Genomic DNA, 25,017 nt, shown 5'->3' with positions numbered 1-25,017 from the left:
AGAATTTTCGGGTATTGAGGATATGTTAAAGCAGGAAAGAACAGAATTTGAGGTCAACACTTAGATAATCAGCTAACAATTTCCCTTTTCCTGTGTATGCACATCTTATAGTAATCAGGAACTTTTGTGATAAGTTTGGGTTTCGCATGGTTATTATGATGCATTTAGTCTTAAATGCTTTCATACCTGGGAAGTTTTTTTTCAAGGAGCTTTGGGAACCCAAGATTTTTTGTGCAGTTTGTTAGTTTTAAGGTTATTTATTCATTTTTAAATAGAAACTAAACTTTGTATGAATCAATGGGATAAAATAAAAAGTAAAAGGAACATGTTAATTTCTTTAGTTCTTTTCTTTACTTTCCATAAAAAAAATAAAAAGAAACATGTTAACTTCTTTAGTTCTTTTCTTTATTTTCAATGTATGCATTTGTTTTTCATATGCTAGAACTACTTTTTTTGGTATTCTACAAGACTTGCACTTAATATATAAATTTTAAATAGGAAAATATCCAGAGAATTTTCTCATAAATAGTACTTTTGTTAATGGGATGTTACTCTTTCTTTTGTATTTGGTTTTTGATGTATATATTCAAACTAAAAAATTTTATGTACTGGCCTTGCACTAAAAAATGTTTTACATTTTATTACCCAAGTTTTTGAATTGCAAGAAGCTATTTATATAATTATTCTAATACATTTCCCCACATGGGTTTGGATTCTACTTTCAAATTTCTATGGTTTTTGAAGTTTATTAGATATGCATCAAATAACTAACAGAAAATCAGAAAACATTCCAACCATATTTATTAACCAACCATCAATCATTATCAATTCAAAATATTCAAACAACACACAAGTTTTCTTCCTTATCTCGCCGCAGCACACAAATTTCTTAGAACCTACTTCACTAATACACACAAGTTCTCAACCTTCCGTTATCACCGCATCACACAATAATAATAATCTCAGAACCTACTTCACTATGGATGAATATCTATGATATTCAAACTCATCTAACATTTGCAAAATATTTTATAAAAAATAAAAGAGAACATACCTCTTGCAAACTGCTGCAAATAAAGTTCCCTCCAATTTGAAATCCAATGAAGCCACTAAAATGAAAGCAAAATTACATACCAATTAATAGACTATCATCATCATTCGACCTTTAATTAGGAGTCATTATTAAAAAAAAAATTACAACTCTTACAACCAAGAAACTATCCAAACCCACTATAGAGTCCTTGGAAACTAGAGCTCACAAAATAAAAAGAACAACAAAACTCTTAAATACAACAACAAGAGGCAGCAAAAGCAGCAGAAAAACTAATAGCAAAGGCCAACAATAATGCAACAGTTTGAAGTAAAACCAATAATAAAAAGAAAAGCGGACACAACACACATAGAAAGAACAAAAAACCAAAAATTGTTTGTATTCCAATTTAAAAGGATGAAAAAAATCAGATTTATTATCAATACAAATAAGGGAAATGATAAATCCATGAAAGTTTGTTCTATCTTGAGAATTTTCTCTACAATAATGAATACCTTGAAAGTGAAAAAATAGCCAAATGAACCAAACCTAGCTGAGATGAAAATATGAGATCCATTTATAAATGCCTCAGTTCCCTAAAGTTGCTTGTCTTCTTTTATGAATTTTTGAAAGAGTTAAAGAAATTTAGAAACTTGTGTAGAGAACCCAATAAATCAAAAAGTCATGTCACAATTATCTCATATTGAAAGAACAACATGCTTATAAGATCAAAATAAAAATTACATGAACAATCTCAAATGATCATTGATTAAAAAAATATCAACATTCTTGTGCTACTAAAACCTCATACCATAGACAACAAAGCATGTACATGTTTGTATATATAGTATTCTTTTGATATATCAGATATGGCGACTAGATTATACTCTGCGGCACCATTATTGAGTAGATTTCAGGTATGATGGCATGATAATTAATTATATAACGAAATGCATGGTTTAGATTTGTGTAGTTTGATTCAAATTTGCATAACTTTTTATATTTTTATGACAAAAAATGCTTGTAATTAATTAAAGTTGTGAAAACTAGACTAGGCACTGAAAATGATATACAAGACTTCAAAAAATAAAAACCAAATATGGCAAGAAAATTTAGTTGCTAGCTGTAATGTGTGAGCAAATTGGTAAAACAAGCACAAGTTTTTATTTATTTGGAACCTAGAATTGGCTTTGAAAATTAAAACATCACTTACCTTAATTAATTATAATTTAACTAATGTAAAAACAAGTTTTATGGACTTGACTCAACTATTTGTTAGCTTCGTTTCATGAGTGTGCCATATTATATTAGAACCAAATTAGTAGATGCCTAGTCAAGTAGGAAAAACAAATTTTCACATTATGCTAGTTGTCTTAGAGATCAAATATGAAAAATCCATCAAGGTTATGTTTATACTTTACTTGTGTGGAAAAAGTTCAGGTCTTACTTTCAATTTCAGTAGATATGGTTTTTAGTTTTTCTCATATTCTTCTGTCTTTATCTTCTTCACTGATCTAGATTTCTCTACAATAACTTCAGACATTGGGAATTGTATGGGAGAGGTTTAATAACATAGGTTCTTCATATGTTTCAAATTGTAGTAAGAAATACAATCATATAAAGGGAAGCCAAACTAACATCATGCAGAAACATGGTACAAACTGTCAAGGTGTCAATTTACATATATGTATGCAACCAAATGCTTATAAGATAGCATCTTCTTTTCAATACATAATCAGCAAAACATGCTAATTCAACCATGTACGGAATCTAGCAGAAGCAATAAATATCACTTGACCTCACACATTGGAACCAATTATAAGTCTAGTTACCAACCAATATATCAGAAAAGATATCATATATTTACCCTTATAGCACATAATACAAAACAACAAATTAGATGGTTGTTGACCTCCTTCTACATCCTGCTGCAAATGAAGAAAAGCAGATTGAGTATTGACAAAAGAAACCATGTAACCAATAATTACGGAAAAGAAAATTCCCTTCCCACTGAATATAACAGAAAGATGGTTATATAATAGCAAGCATGGGCATGATAGCAACTACCAAGCCCAACAGTAAGGCCCAATGAACATTTATAGCTGCCTTTTGTTGTTGTTGCTGTTCAGCTCAGCCCTTTATAGTTTAGCTATTTCAAGTTTATGACCAATTTTTTTTCCCTTTCCTTTTCTCATGTATATAGTTATGAATAAAATTCATTTTATGATAAGATGTGTAGGTGTTCTTGGTTATCTATGATGCTATATTATCATTCCATGTTAAAAACAAAACGACCCCACTAAATTGTACTTTACACCTAAACCCCAGTTTGTTTATTTGCTCTTTATTTTATTTCCATCATCATTATCATCATAAGCTAGAGATTAAAGTGGTTATATCATATTCCTGAAGAGGGTAGTTAACTAATTGAAAAGATGCTGATTTTTTAAGGCTAAGTATATGAGAATTTTTAAAATACTTTGGTTTAAAGCTAAACTATTGAACATAACAACATCTTATAATATAGTTATCTTTTCTTTTCTTCTCCTTAACTATTCTCCATTACAGCTAATCAAGCATTAGTTTAGATTCATTATAATCACTCCTATACATATCCAAATCGAGTCAACTTTGTTCCAATTGATGGGACAAGGTGACACGCGGAATCTTCAGACACACACATACAATATATATGTACATATCTACAACCAAAAGGATTAATAAGCCTATTGATCAATAATTACTTACAATAAATGCTTTGTTTTTTTAAAAAAATAAATAAATAATACTTTGGTTCCAAAATGGATAATGGGATATAATGGTAAGCACGATAAAGACTAGTTAATAATATCAAAGAAAAAGCTTTTCTTTCTTAAATCTTCAACTGTTTCTCTTGACTTAAAATATTGTAAAATTGCATATCAATCTAGTTTCTATCAAAGATGGGTTTTTATCAAATCAACTATAGCTATGAAAAAGAAAAGGAGAGGAGCAAAAGTAAGCAAATCAACTACAACATTCAGCAAACAATTTGTATTATCAGGGATGAATCATATGGTATCGCTCCTTAAAAAAGATGTAAGCCGAGGAGAGAATAGAACCTAAGATAGTGGGCGTGAGGCAGAGATAGATCTCTGGAAGGCGTGACTTCGTGAGGCAGAGAAAGAACTCTGGAGCGTGAATTCGTGAGGCAGAGAAAGAACTCTGGAGCATGACTTCGTGAGGCAGAGAGAGATGGGATGAGACGAGAGTGAGAGATGAGTTGAGGCGAGACGAGAGTGAGAGATGGAGGCTAAGAGAAATGGTTTGGGTAACTTAGATTTAGGGATTAAAATTTGGCTGAGAGAGATGAAACTAAAAAAAAAAATTCATTTGGCGCCTGAGGTTTATTTCTGTAGAGTCCAAGAACTTTACTTAGCTAGTTAGATGGTAGTATTATAGTAATTATAGTATTATCTTTATGACTGTGGATTTTTGGTTCAGGCCGGGATTTATTTGGACACTCATAGTAGTACTTGTAGATTTTCTAAGTTTAACCTATAGTTTAAGAATATTAATTTTAACCTAAGGTTTGATTAATATGACTGATATTGAGGATAATATTTAGTATACTATAAGGTTTAGATAAGAACCAACAGGATTTTAAGCACATGTTATGTATGGGTGATTAATGATTAAGTATTTTGAGGATTAAATTTATTAAGGGTAAAGTTTGAATGCTCTAAGGTCAGTCAGCAGCTTTGAAAACGTTTAAGGGCTTAGTCAAGGTTGTTTACTCAATTCAAATTAAGCTAAAAATGTGTAATTTCATGTTTAAATAATCAGCGTATGCCGATATATCGCAGCTATAGGGGGTGATATATCGCTGCACGAAGATACGAAAAACCCGAAACGATACACGACTGCCTCGGGCATACTGGCCCAGGCGATATATCGCCTACAGGGGGCGATATATCGCCCCTCTCAGTACATTTTGAAACTTTTTGAAATCGTTTTCCATTCAACCCTTCAACCTCTAGATAAGTCCAGCATCTTTTTGAACGAGTCTTCAGCCTCTGCTGAACGATAATTCAAATTATTTTCACTTAAAAAGCCATTATTTTTATTCAAGTTAAATGAATATCTCTTCATTCCTAAACTCTATAAATAGGACCTAGTACCCAGCCATTTATTCATCTTTTACTCTAAGTTCAGAGGCTGCAAGTTGCTAGGTGAGTGTGAGAGTGTAAACACTTGGGTTGGGAATCATAAGCTTGATCATCATAAGCTTATCAAAACACTTGGGAAGTAAGATTTTATAGCATTTCGGTTCAAGGTATAGATCGGTCTTATAAGTCTTCAAGGTATCCCAAACTCTAGTTTGTTTCTGTACTTTTTCCTTAAAAGTTCTCATAGTCTTCTACTCATTCTAACCTTATTCTTATTTTGGTTAGGAAATCTAAGTTCTTGAGCAAAAGGTTTTGGAAAGTATATTTTAAAAGTATAGTTCCTTCATCTCTTTTTCTTCAATAGACTCACCCTTTCATAAATGGTTTTTAGGAGTGTTCCAAAGTCCCAACTCTGTCCTCATATCCCGGTAACTTTGGTAAGGAAAATAGGATAGAATTTATATGTTATATGCTTTTTATATGTTATCTTATGTTTTTATGTTATGAAATATGTTATGTTATCTTATGTATGTTTGTAGGCTTGGGCATATGACCCATATGACTAACAAGCCCCAAATGGATTATGGGCATATGACCTGCTTAGCTAGCAGGACCCCACTAATCTAATGGGCATATATGACTTGTTTAGTCTATGGGAGCCCAAGTAATAATGGCTATTATAGTATGTGTATGATATAAGTGTTATGTTATGTTTTTATGTTTCTTATGAAATTTTTGTATATGAACTATGTGTTAGATTTTCCTTGCTGGGCATTAGGCTCATTCCTTTTTGTTTATATGTGCAGGAAAATAGTCTTAGTGGCGGGAAAGGTTCTTGGAAGCTTGGAGAATGTGTATTGAGGTCGAATGGATTCAAGAGCCGAGCGTTACGATTCGAGGATGTAGTTTTGTTTTTTATGGTTTTTACATGTATTTTTCCGCACTTATTATGTAATCCCTTTTTATTTTAAATTATGTTTTGTTTTGTTTTTAAAACAATGGGATCCCATATCCTACTTGAGATTTTATGTAAGTTTAACCCTTATTTTTTTTTTTTTACAAGTTTCTTAATAAAGTTATGGTATTTTCACTTGTAAGTTTTATTAAGGATTAGTATGCATAGTTTTCGTTAATGGTCCAAAAGTCTAGAGGAGTTGGGTCATTACAGTTGGTATCAGAGCAACGGTTCCTTCGCATGAAGTTCTCCTCGATACACACACTCAAAATCTCGGAATCTGACCGCCAAGTAAGTATTTAAGTTATGGTTATTTTGCTTATATGTATAGCTAACGATTTTTAGTATTTATGTTTTCAGTTAAGTATGAATGGAGCTTTAACCTATCAGGATATTCGAGCCATTAAGGCTTTAAAAAGAATAAGGGAGCCAAGAAACACCGTAGGAGCACTAGAAAGAATCACACGAAGACTGCTTTTGTTCCACAAAGAGATAGGTCACCTTTAAGAGTCTAAGCAAATAATGATGAGATCAACGGAACAATATGTATTAATAATTAGACTATTTAAATATTTTCCTCCTGTAATAGCAGCCTTAGAAGAAATATGGGAAACCATTTATGATGAGGATGAACTGCCATTAGCAATGCGATATTACTTCCTCTTAATTAGGTTCACTGCAAAATCATAATTTCAGTTTACAAATGAGCAAAAACATAGGATTTTCACAAACCTTCCTAAAGGACATTTTGATGCACATGATAGCGACGATTATGAGGAGATAGATGATGACATGCTAGATGAAGGATCAGACGTAGAAGATCCCGATTTTTAGAATAGTTAGTTTTTGTTTGTTTTATTTATTTCTTTATTTTATGATTGTAATAAGTGAAAACTATTTTTCCAAATGAATAACATGTTATTTTATTATCATGTATGAGTTTGATTTTATTGTTGCAATCATAATAAATACTAAATAAAATGAATAATGACTAAGTTCGGTGAGGGTGGATACAAATCAATGAACCAAGTTTCCTTATTGAGAGTTAGGGGGCCTTAGTAGTGGGAACGATTTTACTGATCCCAGCCCTCCCTCAATATGGTTAACTTTGGAACAAAGATAAGTTTCGAGCCTGAGAATTAAGTCATATAGGATGATTAGAAACAGACTTAGAAAATAAAGATGGATTGTTTTTCTAAGTATAGAAACCCACTCTAAATAATAAATAAAGACCTATATAATTTTTTTTTCATAAGACGTCATAATAAATAGGTCAGAGATATGTTTGTTTTAGAATAAGTTTTTGCCTTAGAGCCTATTAGGTAAAGTTCTAACATGTTTCTTTCAACTGTTAGAACTCTGCTACGATGTCGCTCTGAAGATCTGCACGCACCAACGGAAACGTCTCCAGCGCTGTCCCAACAACCAATGAAGCCCCTCCAGTTCGCAGAAGGGGAGTGTGTGCTACTTCCTGCCGCAACGCGCCGGCACCGCCAGCTGACAACACTGCAGAGATCGCCAGACTGCGACAGCAAGTCGAGGAACTTTTGCAGCAACAACGCCAACAGGCTCAAACTCAGCCGCAGCCACAGCAAATGGCCCCAGCACCCCAACAAGTTGGTCCATATGGGGGATGGCCACTGATGAACTACGCGCCATATTCAGTACCGAACATGGAGCCAGTGTATGAGAGGTTCCGCAAGCAGCACGCTCCAAACTTCGAAGGGACTACAGACCCCTTTGAGGCAGAAGAGTGGCTAAGGAACGTGGAACCGATTCTGACGCACATGAATCTCAGTAATGCGGACCGCATATCCTGCATCTCGTCTTTGCTCAAGAAGGATGCCAGGATATGGTGGGACTTGGTCCAGCAATCCCATGATGCTGCCACCATGACATGGACTCGATTTGTGGAGCTGTTCCACAAAAAGTACTACAAATCAGCTGTTGCTTCAAGAGTTGAGGAGTTTGCCAACTTGAAGCAAGGAAATTTATTAGTGGCGGAGTATGCTCATCAGTTCGACCACTTAGCAAAGTTCGCATCAGAGATGGTTCCAACCAATTTTCTGAGGGTGAACAAATTTGTTAGAGGACTTCGACCGAAGATCGAGATGGGGGTTAAGCTAGCAAACCCGGGAAATACTACATATGCCGATGTTCTTGAGACGGCAATCAAAGTAGAAAGGTTGCAGGCCAATGTAAGCAAAGAAGAAGCCAGTAATCCTGAACCTAGACAGCAGAGTCAACCTCAGACCAGTCGGAACAGCAATTATAATGGCAACAATCAATCAGGCAACAACGGTAACGGCCAGAAAAGACGGCATCCTGATAACAAGAAAGTCGATAACGATAAGAGGGCACGTACGAATAATGGAGGAAATAGGCCGGGCTACGTGGAATACCCGCCATGTGCTAAGTATCAGAAGAAGCATCCTGGAGAATGCCGCGCAAACACCAAGGAATGATTTAACTGTGGTCAGGAAGGGCATTGTAAAAGAGATTGTCCTCAGCAGAAGCTAGAAGGGAAGAAGGACGAAAAGATGGTTCCTGCTAGGGTTTTTACTTTAACCCAAGGAGAGGGTGATGCTAGCAACAAGGTAATCACAGGTTAGGTTTCTATCCTCAATAACTTATGTTCTGTATTATTTGATTAGGGAGCCACTCATTCATATATCTCGTTAGGAATGATAGAAAAACTAGACGAACCTTGTGAAAGATTTAGAACTAGGTTTGTAACCGAGTTACCTTCGGGCAAAGTAGTTCTATCATCACGGATAGTACGAGGTGTGCTGATCAAGATTGAGGACATAGAACTAGAAGGAGACCTGATAGAACTGGTGATCAAGGACTTCGACGTAATACTAGGCATGGACTGGCTAGCACGGCATGGCGCAACCATCGACTGTAAACGCAAGAAGGTGATGTTCGAGACTCCTGACGACCAGAGGTTATGCTTCATGGGACAAGCTTCAGGATTGCGCACCCCGTTAGTATCATCTCTCAAAGCTCAGAGAATGATGGAGAAAGGATGTCAAGCATTCTTAGCCAGCATCACGAATGTGGAAAGGGAGACACCACTTAAGGTTGGAGATGTCCGTGTTATACGAGAATTTCCAGAGGTATTTCCCGATGACTTGCCAGGATTGCTGCCAACTCGAGAAATAGACTTCACGATAGAATTAGTACTGGCCACCAAGCCCATCTCTAAGGCACCATACCGGATGGCACCTACGGAACTCAAGGAGTTAAAGGCGCAGCTACAAGAACTCCTAGACTTGGGTTTTATTAGGCCAAGCCATTCACCATGGGGAGCTCCGGTACTATTCGTGAAGAAGAAGGACGGAAGTATACGGATGTGCATAGACTATCATGAGCTGAACAAAGTAACGATTAAGAACAAGTACCCGCTACCTCGGATAGACGATTTGTTTGATCAACTCCAAGGCGCGACTGTATTTTCAAAGATCAATTTACGGTCCGGGTATCATCAGCTCAAGGTAAAGGGAGAAGATATTCCTAAGACAGCCTTTAGGACTCGTTATGGACATTACGAGTTCTTGGTTATGTCCTTTGGTCTTACTAACGCACCAGCCGCGTTTATGGACTTAATGAATAGGGTTTTCAAGGATTACTTAGATAAATTCGTCGTTGTGTTCATCAACGACATTTTGATATACTCCAAGGATGAAGTAGAGCACGAGGAACATTTGAGGATGATTCTGACGCGATTGAAGGAGCATCAACTCTACGCAAAGTTCAAGAAATGCGAATTTTGGCTTTCGCAAGTGGCGTTCCTCGGGCACATTATATCAAAAGACGAAGTTGCAGTAGACCCATCAAAGGTAGAGGTCGTGAAGGATTGGCCCAGACCAAAGAACGCATCTGAAGTAAGAAGCTTTCTAGGGTCAGCAGGTTATTATAGGAAGTTTGTAGAGGGCTTTTCAAAGAAAGCCACTCCGCTCACCAACCTGACCCGGAAACAACAAAGATTTAACTGGAACGATAAGTGTGAAGAAAGCTTCCAATTGCTCAAGGATAAGCTTTGCTCAGCACCAGTACTTAGTGTACTGACACCCAGCAATAAGTTTGTTGTCTACTGTGATGCATCAAAACAAGGATTGGTTTGCGTACTGATGCAAAATGACAAGGTGATAGCCTACGCCTCACGACAATTGAAGGAGTACGAGCAGCGCTATCCAACTCACGATATGGAGTTGGCAGCGGTGGTCTTTGCGTTATAAATCTAGCGCCATTATCTTTACGGAGAACGGTGCGAGATTTATACGGACCACAAGAGTTTAAAGTACTTCTTTACTCAAAAGGAGCTCAATATGAGGCAGCGCAGGTGGTTAGAGTTAGTAAAGGATTACGACTGCGAAATCCTATACCACCCAGGAAACGCGAACGTAGTTGCCGATGCGCTTAGCAGAAAAAGTTATGGAAATTTAGCAGCTTTATCCGGAATAGAAAAGCCGCTACAGCAGGAGCTTATCAGTGCCGGAATAGAAGTAGTTGTAGGCAAGCTGGCTAACTTGTCTATCCAATCGAATCTGCTAGAGGACATACGGATTGGACAGAGACATGATGACACACTAACAGCACATATGGATGTAGTCAAAGAAGGCAAGGCTACAAATTTCTCAATATCTAGCCAAGGTTTATTGAGATATAAGGATCGGGTATGCGTGCCAAATGATCAAAGTATTAAGAAGACGATTTTAGAAGAAGCGCACAGTACCCCGTACTCAGTTCACCCAGGGTAAACCAAGATGACTCATGATGTTAAGGCAGTATATTGGTGGCCAGAAATGAAGAAGGACATTGTAGAATTTGTGTCTAAGTGTCTTGTATGCCAGCAAGTGAAAGCAGAGCATCAGCGGCCTGCAGGTGTATTGCAACCGCTTAGCGTACCAGAATGGAAGTGGGACGATATAGCTATGGACTTCGTGACGGGTGTGCCAAAGACGAATAAGCAGCATGATTTCGCTTGGATAGTAATAGATAGACTAACCAAGTTGACTCATTTCCTGCCTGTTAAGACTTCATACACGGCAGACCAATATGAAGACATCTATATCCAAGAGATTGTAAGGTTGCATGGAATCCCCAAGACGATAATGTCAGATAGAGAATCGGTGTTTACGTCAAGATTTTGGGGAAGTTTACAGCAAGCTATGGGTACTAAGTTAAGTCTTAGTACAGCTTTTCATCCTCATACAAATGGGCAGTCCGAGCGTACGATTCAGATTTTAGAGGATATGCTACGCGCGTGTGTACTTGATTTTGGAGGATCATGGAATAAGTACTTGTCGCTGATCGAGTTCTCGTACAACAACAGCTACCAGTTAACAATCGGGATGGCACCTTATGAGTTGCTTTATGGAAGAAGGTGTCGATCACCGTTGCACTGGGACGAGGTAGGAGAAAGGCAGCTTCTAGGCCCCGAAGCTGTTAGACAAGCTCAAGAAGCAGTAGCGCTTATTAGACAGCGTATGCTTGCTGCTGAAAGCCGTCAGAAAAGCTATGCGGATGCCAAGCGACGCGATGTGGAATTCCAAGTTGGAGATCAAGTCTTCCTGAAGATATCTCCTATGAAAGGTGTCAAGCAGTTTGGGAAGAAAGGCAAGCTTAGTCCCCGATTCATAGGTCCTTTTAAGATATTGGACAAAGTGGGACCAGTTGCGTATAGACTAGCCCTAGCACTAGCCGATAGTCACAACGTGTTCCACATCTCGATGTTACGCAAATATGTGTCAGACCCATCTCACGTCCTCAAGTACGATACATTAGCACTCCAGAAAGACTTAAGTTACGAGGAACGACCGGTTAGCATCCTAGATAGGGGGATGAAGCAGTTACGGTCCAAGAGCTTTCCTATAGTCAAAGTCCTATGGAGTAATAGTTCTGAACGAGAGGCAACATGGGAGTTGGAGGAGGACATGCAAGGCCAGTATCCGGAATTATTTGGTAAGTAAATTTCGAGGCCGAAATTCTTTTTAGTAGGGGAGAATTGTAGAGTCCAAGAAATTTACTTAGCTAGTTAGATAGTAGTATTATAGTAATTATAGTATTATCTTTATGACTGTGGATTTTTGGTTCAGACCGGGATTTATTTGGACACTCATAGTAGTACTTGTAGATTTTCTAAGTTTAACCTATAGTTTAAGAATATTAATTTTAACCTAAGGTTTGATTAATATGACTGATATTGAGGATAATATTTAGTATACTATAAGGTTTAGATAAGAACCAATAGGATTTTAAGCACATGTTATGTATGGGTGATTAATGATTAAGTATTTTGAGGATTAAATTTATTAAGGGTAAAGTTTGAATGCTCTAAGGTCAGTCAGCAGCTTTGAAAACGTTTAAGGGCTTAGTCAAGGCTGTTTACTCAATTCAAATTAAACTAAAAATGTGTAATTTCATGTTTAAATAATCAGTGTATGCCGATATATCGCAGCTATAGGGGGCGATATATCGCAGCACGAAGATACGAAAAACCCGAAACGATGCACGACTGCCTCGGGCATACTGGCCCAGGAGATATATCGCCTACAGGGGGCGATATATCGCCCCTCTCAGTACATTTTGAAACTTTTTGAAATCGTTTTCCATTCAACCCTTCAACTTCTTGATAAGTCCAGCATCTTTTTGAACGAGTCTTCAGCCTCTGCTGAACGATAATTCAAATTATTTTCACTTAAAAAGCCATTATTTTTATTCAAGTTAAATGAAGATCTCTTCATTCCTAAACTCTATAAATAGGACCTAGTACCCAGCCATTTATTCATCTTTTACTCTAAGTTCAGAGGCTACAAGTTGCTAAGTGAGTGTGAGAGTGTAAACACTTGGGTTGGGAATCATAAGCTTGATCATCATAAGCTTATCAAAACACTTGGGAAGTAAGATTTTATAGCATTTCGGTTCAAGGTATAGATCGGTCTTATAAGTCTTCAAGGTATCCCAAACTCTAGTTCATTTCTGTACTTTTTCCTTAAAAGTTCTCATAGTCTTCTACTCATTCTAACCTTATTCTTATTTTGGTTAGGAAATCTAAGTTCTTGAGCAAAAGGTTTTGGAAAGTATATTTTAAAAGTATAGTTCCTTCATCTCTTTTTCTTCAATAGACTCACCCTTTCATAAATGGTTTTTAGGAGTGTTCCAAAGTCCCAACTCTGTCCTCATATCCCGGTAACTTTGGTAAGGAAAATAGGATAGAATTTATATGTTATATGCTTTTTATATGTTATCTTATGTTTTTATGTTATGAAATATGTTATGTTATCTTATGTATGTTTGTAGGCTTGGGCATATGACCCATATGACTAACAAGCCCCAAATGGATTATGGGCATATGACCTGCTTAGCTAGTAGGACCCCACTAATCTAATGGCCATATATGACTTGTTTAGTCTATGGGACCCCAAGTAATAATGGTCATTATAGTATGTGTATGATATAAGTGTTATGTTATGTTTTTATGTTTCTTATGAAATTTATGTATATGAACTATGTGTTAGATTTTCCTTGCTGGGCATTAGGCTCATTCCTTTTTGTTTATATGTGCAGGAAAATAGTCTTAGTGGCGGGAAAGGTTCTTGGAAGCTTGGAGAATGTGTATTGAGGTCGAATGGATTCAAGAGCCGAGCATTACGATTCGAGGATGTAGTTTTGTTTTTTATGGTTTTTACATGTATTTTTCTGCACTTATTATGTAATCCCTTTTTATTTTAAATTATGTTATGTTTTGTTTTTAAAACAATGGGATCCCATATCCTACTTGAGATTTTATGTAAGTTTAACCCTTATTTTTTTTTTTTACAAGTTTCTTAATAAAGTTATGGTATTTTCACTTGTAAGTTTTATCAAGGATTAGTATGCATAGTTTTCGTTAATGGTCCAAAAGTCTAGAGTAGTTGGGTCATTACAATTTCATATGGCGCCAAAATATTCCGTGTGTTTTATTTTTATCACCCATTAATAACACTTCTAAATATGTGTTATTTTTTAATGTAATATATACTAAAAATTGTTGTAGTGGAAAATGATAACATTGTGATTCCTTTTATCTGTATAATACATATATATATGCGAGAAGGTAAATATTGTGTAGAGAAGCTAGCAGTTTATGGAGAAAGTGGTAGTGTAGTGGTGAGATAAATGTGAGAGAGTGTGTGCATGTAATAGATTTTATAACTGGTGGTTGGTTATGTTATGTTATATTAATATATATTTATTATATGATTTATCTTATATAAACACAAATACTTTATTTTATAAGTATGTGTGTATATATGTATTATTGTATATAATTATTATAAATATGTTAAAAGATAAGTATGATTTATTAAGTCCAATCAGCTATCAATATTTTAGTAGTATAATTGAAATACTTATATTGCTACAAGATATTAGTAGCAAAATTTTCTAAACTTTATAATTTAAAATTTTAGTTTTTGCTACTAAAAAAATTAGTAGCTAAAGATTTCAGTTTTTGCTACAAAAATAAATTGGTAGCAAATAATATATAAAGTAGCCAATTTTATATTTTGGCGCCAATAAATTTAGCTACCAAAAACAATTGGTAGCTAAAATTATAAATTAGCTACTAAGAAGTTTGGTAGTAGAAATATTTGGTCTTTTATTTATGGATTTTTCCACTAAACTATTTTGCTACTATAATTAATTGCTACCAATAATATTTGGGAGCTAAAAACTTAGTAGCTAAAAATTATTTTTTCTTGTAGTGCAAGTTATTTCCATAGCATTTTTCTTGAAGTAATTTGTGATGCTAGATAATAACAATAAAATATTTCTATGTTTCTTTTGCAGATGTGACAAGCGAAATAGAAAATGATACTTAATTTTGAAGGCTTTGTGTTGGGCAGCAATAGAATATTTTGTGCTGAAAGTAGTAACTTTTCAACATGTTGAATATTTAAGACTACTTGAATACTTAAATAACATTTTGTTGTTTATGACAGTGTTGAATGTTTTAAACTAATTTGTGGATTGTTAATACAATGTTGAATGTTTTTACTTTTTGTTATTTGAAAATCAAGTTCATTTGATGATGCTAGTATATATTAGAAAGCTAATTTTAATTATATAAATAAAAATTAAAAATATAATAGAAGAAATTAGTGTTATATAAATGAATATATAATGAGAATTTAAACTTATCTAAATATTAAAATAATACGAAAAATATGTTATAATATCTATTACAATAACACTTTTTATAAGTAAAGAATTTTGTTATGGAAATTTCATTATATAACACAAAAAATGCGTTATACTAAAGTTTAGTATAACACAAAAAATTATAAGTATTGAAATGTGTTATATAATCAACTATAAATAATATAATTAAACACTTATCTATTTATTAAAATAACACAGAAAGTGTGTTATCGTTGACAGTATAATAACACATCTGTATAACAATGATGAAGTGTTATGTAAAGTACCCTGACCTACGATAACATAGTCGGTCTTAACACGTCAAAAAGTGTTATGGTATGTTTTGATAACACATTTTTGGTCTTATTAAAAGCATTTTTTCTTGTAGTGCTCAAGGCGTAGTTTCACTTGGAGACATCCACGACTTGTCCGAATTGTGCTTTCTCGAAGAGTTGACACTCCGAGAACTTCATCACATCTCTTGTTGATAATTACTCCTAATTGCCACGTGTCTGGTGGTGAAAACACGGAAAACAACATTAATTCACTTAGAGAACTTACTGTCCAAAATTGATTGTTTGTACAATTTTTAAAAGCCATTTTTTAGATTGCACAACAATTTTGTAAAAATCATAACTTGGTCATTTCATAACATTTTTTAGCATTTATACATACTATGAACACCTACTCTTCCTAAAATACACAATGGAACTACGAAAATTCATAAAGAAGTTTGTATAATTTTTGCTTCACCTTTTGGAATTCTAGAGTTAAACATTTTTCACATAAAATCATTCAACCAAACCTTCATGCATGCATGATCAACTACCATTTATACAATAATATTGTCCCAATAATGTATTTAAACACATTAAAACATACATGCAAGGCAGATTTATCCAAGATTTGAGTATAAACACATCTAACTGACCATATACTTCTTGTAGTCACATTGAATCATTTAGTTTGTCTCTACACCTCTAGCATTTGAATAAAACCTCAAACCTTCATATTTACACTCATCAAAGACCCAACAATCCGATCAATATACTCTAACAAGTCGGAAAGAAAATCTAAAGTGAGGAACTAACAAAACTAACACAAGATCTTAGTACGTTACCGTGTATTTTCTCATTTGAAGCTTCTTCTAACTCTTAGAAATTACAAAGGGAAGTGGAATAGATTTTAGAGATGGGTAGAGATGAGAGATTGAGAGAAAACTTAGAGAAATCGGTGAAAAAATTTCAGAGAGAGCACCAACGGGGTCTCGGCGAAGCTAGAAAGAAGTGAGAGGATGAAAGTGTTTAGAGAGAAAGTAAAGAGAAAAATGAGGATTTCTCTTGATTCGTATCTATTTATATTTTCACTAAAAAGATGCAAAAGACCAAAATAACCCTAAATCTGCCACCCAATTAGTGTCTAATTAACACAAAAAATATCTTAATTAATCCCTAATTAACTTACTAATCTCCCACTTGATCCTATACCTCACGGATAATTACCAAGTGGTAATTTTTAACTTAATTCACCAAATTTAATTATTAACCTAGGGTAATAAAATTAAATGGGTCTTGCCATTTAATTTATGTGGTCACACTCCTATGTTTATAACTCATGGAATTTACTTAACCAAAATCATATTTTTGGCTAAGTAAGAATTTTTCACAAAAATACATTTTTAGAGATTTTGTCACAATAATTTTTTTTTTTTTGATCTTAATATAAAATAATTCAATATTTTTATGCCCATTAATATTTTACCATAATTATATTTCTCCAATAATATTTTATCCAATAATTTACCCAGTTAGGATGTCAATTTCGGTCCGAGACTGAAACACTCAGTTTGTCACAAAACCGCACATTTGACACTCTGACTAACAATAACAATATGAAATTTTCTTCTCAAGCATATGTTATTATTAAAAATAATATTCATACATATTTCACCACCTCGTTCTTAGATACTAGTAGGTGCTTGAACGCAAGGCGTTACATGAAAAACTTGTATAGCTAGAGGATTTTCTTTGGTTTCCTCTCGATCGATGTATTAGACGCTAATTATTTAAAAAAAAATTATTCAATGCTGCAAAAAAATTAACACTCATTTTATAAATATATATTACAAAATTATGTATTATTTATTATATTATATTTACAATATAAATACAAATATAATAATATTAAAAAATGAGAAACACAAGAAGAAAGTATCAGTGGGACTATTTTCTTGTGTTAAACGTGGACACGAGACAATGGTTCGATAATGTAAGTTTTAGTGTCCATGGGATGACGATTCCTATGCAACCGTCTTCTCATGTGCCTTGTATAACTACAACTTTCAGTAGCTTCAATTATTTAGTTACTAAGTAAAGATTTCTAGTTAGTGCAGTTTTTTATTTTAACTAAAAGAAGTACTCGATAAGGAATAAAAAAAACCTCATTTAAGAGGAAGAACAAAGATGGAATATTCCTTTCTTAACTTTTTTTGTTTATAGCAAGGTTATAAAATAAAATCAAACAATGATTCATATTCATCAAAACACAAATTAAAATTTAATGTAAACCTAAATTCAGTCTACGCAAAAAGTAATTTTGCCATTTCAAAACATTTTTTTTAAATGAACTTAAATAAGAAGGTTATATATCAAAACTAATTAGATTGTAATAATTTCATTTTCCCAACAGATTTACTAGGACTATTTGTTGTATTAGAGTTACTTTATTGGTCATGATAGAATTATTTGATTTCATTACATTTTTCCGTAATCAATCAAACTTCATAAGTATTTCATGTTGAAAAAAAATATATTAGTTCTGTGAGTGATCTAAAATAAGGTTTTGCTAGAATTATTTAATTTCAAGAGATTTTGAACGAGTATAAATTCATGGCAGCTTTTGTAATAAAACTAATAGATCTAGGCAGCTTATGCTAGTTCCGTAAATATTTTATTCATAATATTTCAATTTTTACAGCAGCAATCATGGTAATTTATCACTTCTATATGGAAGTTGCTAATATTTTGGTGCTAACTTTTGATTGGATGTGTGTATATATGTATACCAGTAATAATGCATAGAGACTGTTGGATTTCAAGATATTAGAACCTAATGGAAGCATTAAAAGAAAGGGTTGACTTTTATCAGAGTGGTGAGAATTAAAGATATGGCCTTTCACCCACTAACACGTCTCTTTTAAGTATATGATCTGTTAGATCATTTGCAATAGAGTCCGAAAAAAGTGGTGCAGTACTATATATTTCTTTTTTTTTAAAAATACCATTTTAATAGTATTTTTAATACAGTACTAAATTTCTGATGTAATGTTATATATTAGCATTTTGGTAAAAAATATTTCTCTGCTACAAATTATTTCAATTTTTTGTACAAAAATAGCATGGTGTAAACTTAGTATAACAACAAATATATATTTTTTATTTATAATATTGTTATATATTAAACATTATTTCAATTTACATTTTGTTGAACCAAATATAGAATTAGTTTTTTATATATATATATATATATATAATTTAGGACAAAATTTACAACATATATTGGAGATGGTCTACAGGGAGACGTTGTAAACTTAAGAAATTATTCTGCGGCCAAATCTACAACTTTCAGTTGTTCTTATTTTATCTTTATTTTCTCAAAATAATAATATCTCGCATAGTTGAATAAAGAGGATGATCCCAATCAAAGCCGAAGCTCTCCTATCCTATTGTTTAGTCTTGTCTCGCCCTTCTGGAAGAGTTGACTTTAGCATTTTTAAATAAAATTTGGACTTTTTTTTTTGTATATGATGATGAATTTTATATGGGAGAATTTGCTCTTAACAATTAATTAATTATATGTTTTTTTTTTCTTTTGTTAAATATTTGAGCTTCTCTTAAGAACAATTGTAATATCTTACGATTAGATAGATTCGCGAAGAGTTGAAGTCAGAAAACTATTCCAATATAGGATCAGGGCAAATATATGCTGCAAGATCTTATAATAACAAGTAAAGAGTGCCCAACTTAAGAAGTAAAATCCTATCTGTTACGTACATATATACTTTGAATTCTGTAAATTTCTCTGTCTGCAACGCTGAAACTTATGTCCATGTTCGAAGGCATTTAATAGTGCAGTTTCATAAATGAAATCATAATTTCTTTTAATTTTCCTATTTTGTATGGGACTAGTGCTTGTTGGTTTGTTGCTCTTTTTTTTTTTATTGAAAGTGATTGTTGCTATTGACAACAATTAAGTAGATTAAAATAATAGCTCATATGCACTTTTATTTTTTCAATAATATAATTTTATAGTAATAGATAGCTCTTCTTAAACTACTACGAATCTACTAGACTTGGATGAGAAACAGAATCCTAAAGCAGTTTTACTCAATTCTCAGTTATCTATCTGTGATAAAAAAGGATAAAAAAAGGATGCAGCTGAAATCAAAGCGAACTATATACTCTAAGCTAATTTATTTTGTCTTTCTAGAAGGATTCAAAACAGCTACAATTATACAAAAGCAATGTTCAAGATACAACTGGGATATAATAGCCAATCTATCAAATCAACTTCCCTACATATATATATATATATGAAAACAACTGCTTTGCAGGATTAATTAAATTAGGGAGAGAGGGGGTGAGGAAGAGGTAGAGATAAACGGGAATGAAACCCCCTAAACTCCAAGCACAACCTATAAATACTACTAAATATACTTTATATATATATATGTAATAGTAACAGCTAATTTTCTAATAGTAACAGAGAAATTATGAAAACATATACATGTATATATATTAACCTGATCTTCAGTTGTCACGACTAATTTTCTTATTGATAGGTTTTTGATGACGTTTATGATTCATGACTCCATGGGGCTGGGAATGACTGCTGTGATATATGATAACATTAGGACGAAGATCGAAATCCTTGACAAAACGATCCCGTTTAATTGAACCACTGAGGGATGGCAGTTCTTGATCATGGAAAAGGTCTCTGATCGCGTCTGGCATCGGTTGGTCTTTCATAATGTTCTTCCAGTACTCTCCCACGTCTTGTCTAGCATCGCTGATATCTGCCAACTATTTTTTAAAACAAAGGAACGAGTTGATCGATCAGTAATACTTTTGACATGTAGCATCTATCTGTCTATCTATATATATATATGTGTGTGTGTGTGTGTGTGTGATTTCGGAGAATCCCAGAAAACCCCTTCAGATAATAATTGAATCTCTTTTATTTACAAAAGCTAAAAAATATTTATGACTTATTTGAAATTTTCTTAACGTCTTACAATACAAGGAAAAACTTTCCAACGGACAAGTAGTTTAACAAAATTATTACATGAACAATATATATAGAATCTAGATGAAGCTTGTTTTTGAAGATGTATGCTTACCACGATAATAGAGCAGACAAAGATGAAAGTAGAGAAAGACTTCTTCATCTTCGTTGCTTATTTGAATGGTATTCTCTAATCTGACTGATAGTCTATAGCTTTTATAGACAAGCACGCAATATTGGTATCCAGCCAAAAACAAAAAAGTACACAATATTGGTATCCAACCAAAAACAAAATAGTACACAATATTGGTCAATGCATTTTCTTTCTATATTTTTTAATGGATTTAATTAGAGAATATCTTGAACTCTTGCCCCAGTATATATTAAAATATATATTTGTAATAATTATAACATGATGGATTATACTGGTACTCTACAAAAAACATAAATAAAACCATAATTTATCAACAAAAAAAAAACACTAAACAACCATCGACAAAAGGAATAGAAATAAATGCACAAAATTACTGAAAATATTTTATGAAATAACTGAAGTGAATAATTTTATTCTTCTGAATGTGAATCTTTAGTTTGTTATTATTTTTAATCTTTTTTTCTTGTATGGGGAAACAATTCACTTAAAAAACCCAAACTAAACATAGATTATCAATACAAACAATTTATGCCCAAACAACAAAATAGGCATGCACAAAACTAAAAATTCCAAAGAGAAGCTACCCAAAGAAAAAAATATATAAAACTGAATGAAGAAATTAAAAGAACGAAACAGAAAACTACATAAAGAAATAAGAGTAGTAGCCAGGTATATATGTACTTATATAACTAGTGGAAGATATCAGAGATTTTTTAAGAAAGAGTACCTTTAAAAAAAAAATTAACTTTCTTCTTAATTTTTTTAAATCGAAATTATAATTTCTTCATTTCTTTTTCAATCGTGTTTCACTTCTTTTCATATAAACATATATATGTATATTTATATATATACTTATATCAAACATATTCATTATCCCTTCTTCTTCTTCTTTTTTTTCAAGGTACAACATCTAATATATTCTCTATCTTTTTCTTATTTCTTTCATTTATTATATACTCTTCTCCTCGTTCTTCACATCAGCCTCTCCACGATTCATTTCGATTTTGCAATATTGCTTGGTATTGAATATTCAATATACGCTGTAGTTGTACGTGGACAACGCTAATCCACTCAAAATATATGTACAGTATTGATTTTAATCTAATCATCATTTATTTCGGGTATATAATATACAATTAGTCATGACATTTCATAAATAGTATTACCAATATTTCTCAGGGTATATACATGTAACATTATATATAGTCATCAAATGTCCATTTTCAACTAATGTAGCAACTTCTTTCTCTGACATAACTATATATTATTGATTAAAACATGAAATTAATATTTAATTTTTGAAGAATAAGAAAAATATTTGGGTAGGAAATTAGGTGGAATGAGTAAAGGTAATATGGTAGGCTTGTTTTCTTTTTGCTACAAGGAATACAGTTGTCACCTAGCCGACATCCCTCATGGCCGGTGACTTTATAGCTCTTACTTTTCCTAAAGTCTATCTATACATTACATTACACAGAATAAAATCGTGCATGCACACTATTACAGATCTCTGTCGGCACAGTAGTTTCTATTAATAAACTCAACTTTGAAAAATGTAACGAAGAAATCCTCAACATTAACATATTACTAGATAGGAGTAGGCTAACAACATCGTTATATTTCAATCTCTTAATTAACTTCTGCCTCTAAAATCATATATGCCGGCCGAATATTTTTTTTCCAAATTTTTTTCCGGATGGTGTTCGATTTAGTTATAATATATATCATACAAATTATTCAAAAAAATTTAAATAATTTATAATATCAAAAATAGATTTATATTTTTTTAACACATATCGTAAACCAAAATATAAAAAAATGTCAGAAATTCTGTTTTTGCTACTGTAAATTATTCAAAAATTTACAAGAAGGATGTTATAACTACAACGAATACAGTTATAGAAATTTTTTTGAGAAAAATACTCTAATATATATTTTTAGGGACAGATATTGACTAAAAGACTAAAATAGAAAGTTCATAGGAACATTCTTCTACTAAATATATGTATTTTTACTTCATATTTTTGGGTCATCAACACCTGTATTAGCTGTAGTTTTCTATGTCTAATAATTACATTGATTACACTGACCACAATTATAGATCGATTCTGTATTAATTATATATATAAACAATAATTTTTCAAAATGTATTTATTATCTCAATATATATATATATGTATATTGTTTTGTTATTAATATATGGATACTCTTCACATATTCTAGCTATATCAAAGAAAAAGAAAAAAAAAATTATAGTGGCAAAGCAAACTCCAATAATTAATTAGCAGTACTGCTTATTGCGAGGGGAAAAATAATGAAACCGTTGAAATTCTTGTAATGAAAATATTCCAACTGTTCAAGTTGACTCAACGAAACATTTGGCTATTTATGTTTTTTTTTTCTAGAGAAAATATAATTAAAGTATAACAGTAAACTTGCGTTACGTCGAAGAGTAGACATAAAAACATGTACGTACACTTTCTTTGTCCACTTCAATCGCTGTATTAATTTATGAAAGTTCCTTTATGTTAATATAGCAGTACTACGTGATATTTATTTACACTAAATAATTAATTTTTTTTTTTTGGTTTCATTGTGCACCACATTACTGAATCCGATAAGTAGTAATATTATATAACTAAGACGACATTGATTAATTAATAAGGAGATGAAAGATAAAAAAATCGACCAATAAGCTAAACTAATCGATGTGTTAAAATTTCGATGAACTAGAATCAAATGTAGTGAAAGCATATATAAATATGAAGAACCGAACTTTTTAACATATTTTGCTCAAACAAAAATACATGTTAATAATGTAGTTCCGGAAAAGTAAGAAATAAACCATATAAACTCCCATGAAAATTTCAAAATTATTATAAATATCTCCTCAATATATAAAAAATATGACTTCTTATGTAATTTTCTGTTATTTTTAAAAAAATAAACTACTCTATTTTCTGTCTTCTGTATCACTGACTTTCCCACTTTCGTCAATACAAAATGGTGACTCTTGAAATCAATGGGGAAACAATAGGACTGGTAAAAAATTTGGGGCTTTGGTTGTCGACAAAGGCTGAACAACTTAGTCTCAGAGGTGATGACGATGACACTATTCAATCAACAACGATATTTCGATCTGGGGAATGATCTTACAATGTTGTCATTGAATAATACTTTGCCTTTCAGAGATCCCATCAGCAATGGTAGGAGAGTTTTCATGACCGACCAACTGTAGAATCTTATTTATATAAGTCTATATATGCATGCTCCTTATAAGTATAAATTCAAAACAATATACATAGTAGAAAACATAAAATCATACAAGCATGTGAATATTATTCAAGAGATGCCACTACAAGAAATATTGGTTTTAGAGGCGACACTATTAGGGGCGACTATATGCCGCCCCTAATATTCTAGTAATCAGGGGTGACACATCATTAGTCGCCCCTGATATTAGTATAAGTCGCCCCTGATGTTGAGAAATTTTCGTCATTTGTGAAAATTATTAGGGGTGACTAATATCTAGAAATCAGGGGCGACACATCATTAGTCGCGCCTGATATTGGTATAAGTCGCCCCTCATGTTGAGAAATTTTCGCCATTTTGTGAAAATTATTAGGGGCGACATGTCGCCCCTAATATTCTAGAAATCAGGGGCGACATATCATTAGTCGCCCCTGATATTGGTATAAATCACCCCTGATGTTGAGAAATTTTCGCTATTTGTGAAAATTATTAGGGGCGACACGTCGCCCCTAATATTCTAGAAATCAGGGGCGACACATCATTAGTCGCCCCTGATATTGGTATAAAGTCACCCCTGATGTTGAGAAATTTTCGCCATTTTGTGAAAATTATTAGGGGCGACACGTTGCCCCTAATATTCTAGAAATCAAGGGCGACACGTCATTAGTCACCCCTGATATTGGTATAAAGTCGCCTCTGATGTTGAGAAATTTTCGCCATTTGTGAAAATTATTAGGGGCGACGAATATTCTAGAAATCAGGGGCGACACATCATTAGTCGCCCCTGATATTGGTATAAGTCGCCCCTTATGTTGAGAAATTTTCGCCATTTGTGAAAATTATTAGGGGCGACTCTAGAAATCAGGGGCGACACATCATTAGTCGCCCCTAATGTTGAGAAATTTTCCCCATTTCTGAAAATTATTAGGGGCGACGTGTCGCCCCTAATATTATAGAATGTCGCCCCTGATACATTTTATCATTCTCCTCCACTGCATAAAACCTAATT

At 33.1% G+C, this 25,017-nt stretch overlaps 1 protein-coding gene across 1 annotated transcript; it reads right to left on the bottom strand.

The window, feature by feature from the left end:
• Window positions 1-19,776: 19,776 nt before the first annotated feature.
• Window positions 19,777-20,875, bottom strand: LOC133798670 (organ-specific protein P4-like). Its single transcript, XM_062237109.1, has 2 exons — window positions 20,718-20,875; window positions 19,777-20,400 (listed from the first exon to the last, which is right to left on the bottom strand). The coding sequence occupies exons 1-2, from the start codon at window positions 20,763-20,765 to the stop codon at window positions 20,128-20,130; spliced, it is 321 nt and encodes a 106-aa protein (XP_062093093.1). The 5' UTR covers window positions 20,766-20,875; the 3' UTR covers window positions 19,777-20,127.
• Window positions 20,876-25,017: the final 4,142 nt, after the last annotated feature.

The sequence above is a fragment of the Humulus lupulus genome, chromosome 1 (genome assembly GCF_963169125.1).
Source record: "Humulus lupulus chromosome 1, drHumLupu1.1, whole genome shotgun sequence".
Classification (NCBI taxonomy): domain Eukaryota; kingdom Viridiplantae; phylum Streptophyta; class Magnoliopsida; order Rosales; family Cannabaceae; genus Humulus; species Humulus lupulus.
This window is presented reverse-complemented; position numbering and strand designations above follow the sequence as displayed.

Coding starts and splice junctions, on each gene's coding strand:
- LOC133798670 (XM_062237109.1), bottom strand. CDS start 20,765: ATGAAGAAGTCTTTCTCTACTTTCATCTTTGTCTGCTCTATTATCGTG. Junction 20,401..20,717: donor TTGTCTGCTCTATTATCGTG/GTAAGCATACAT, acceptor TTTAAAAAATAG/TTGGCAGATATCAGCGATGC.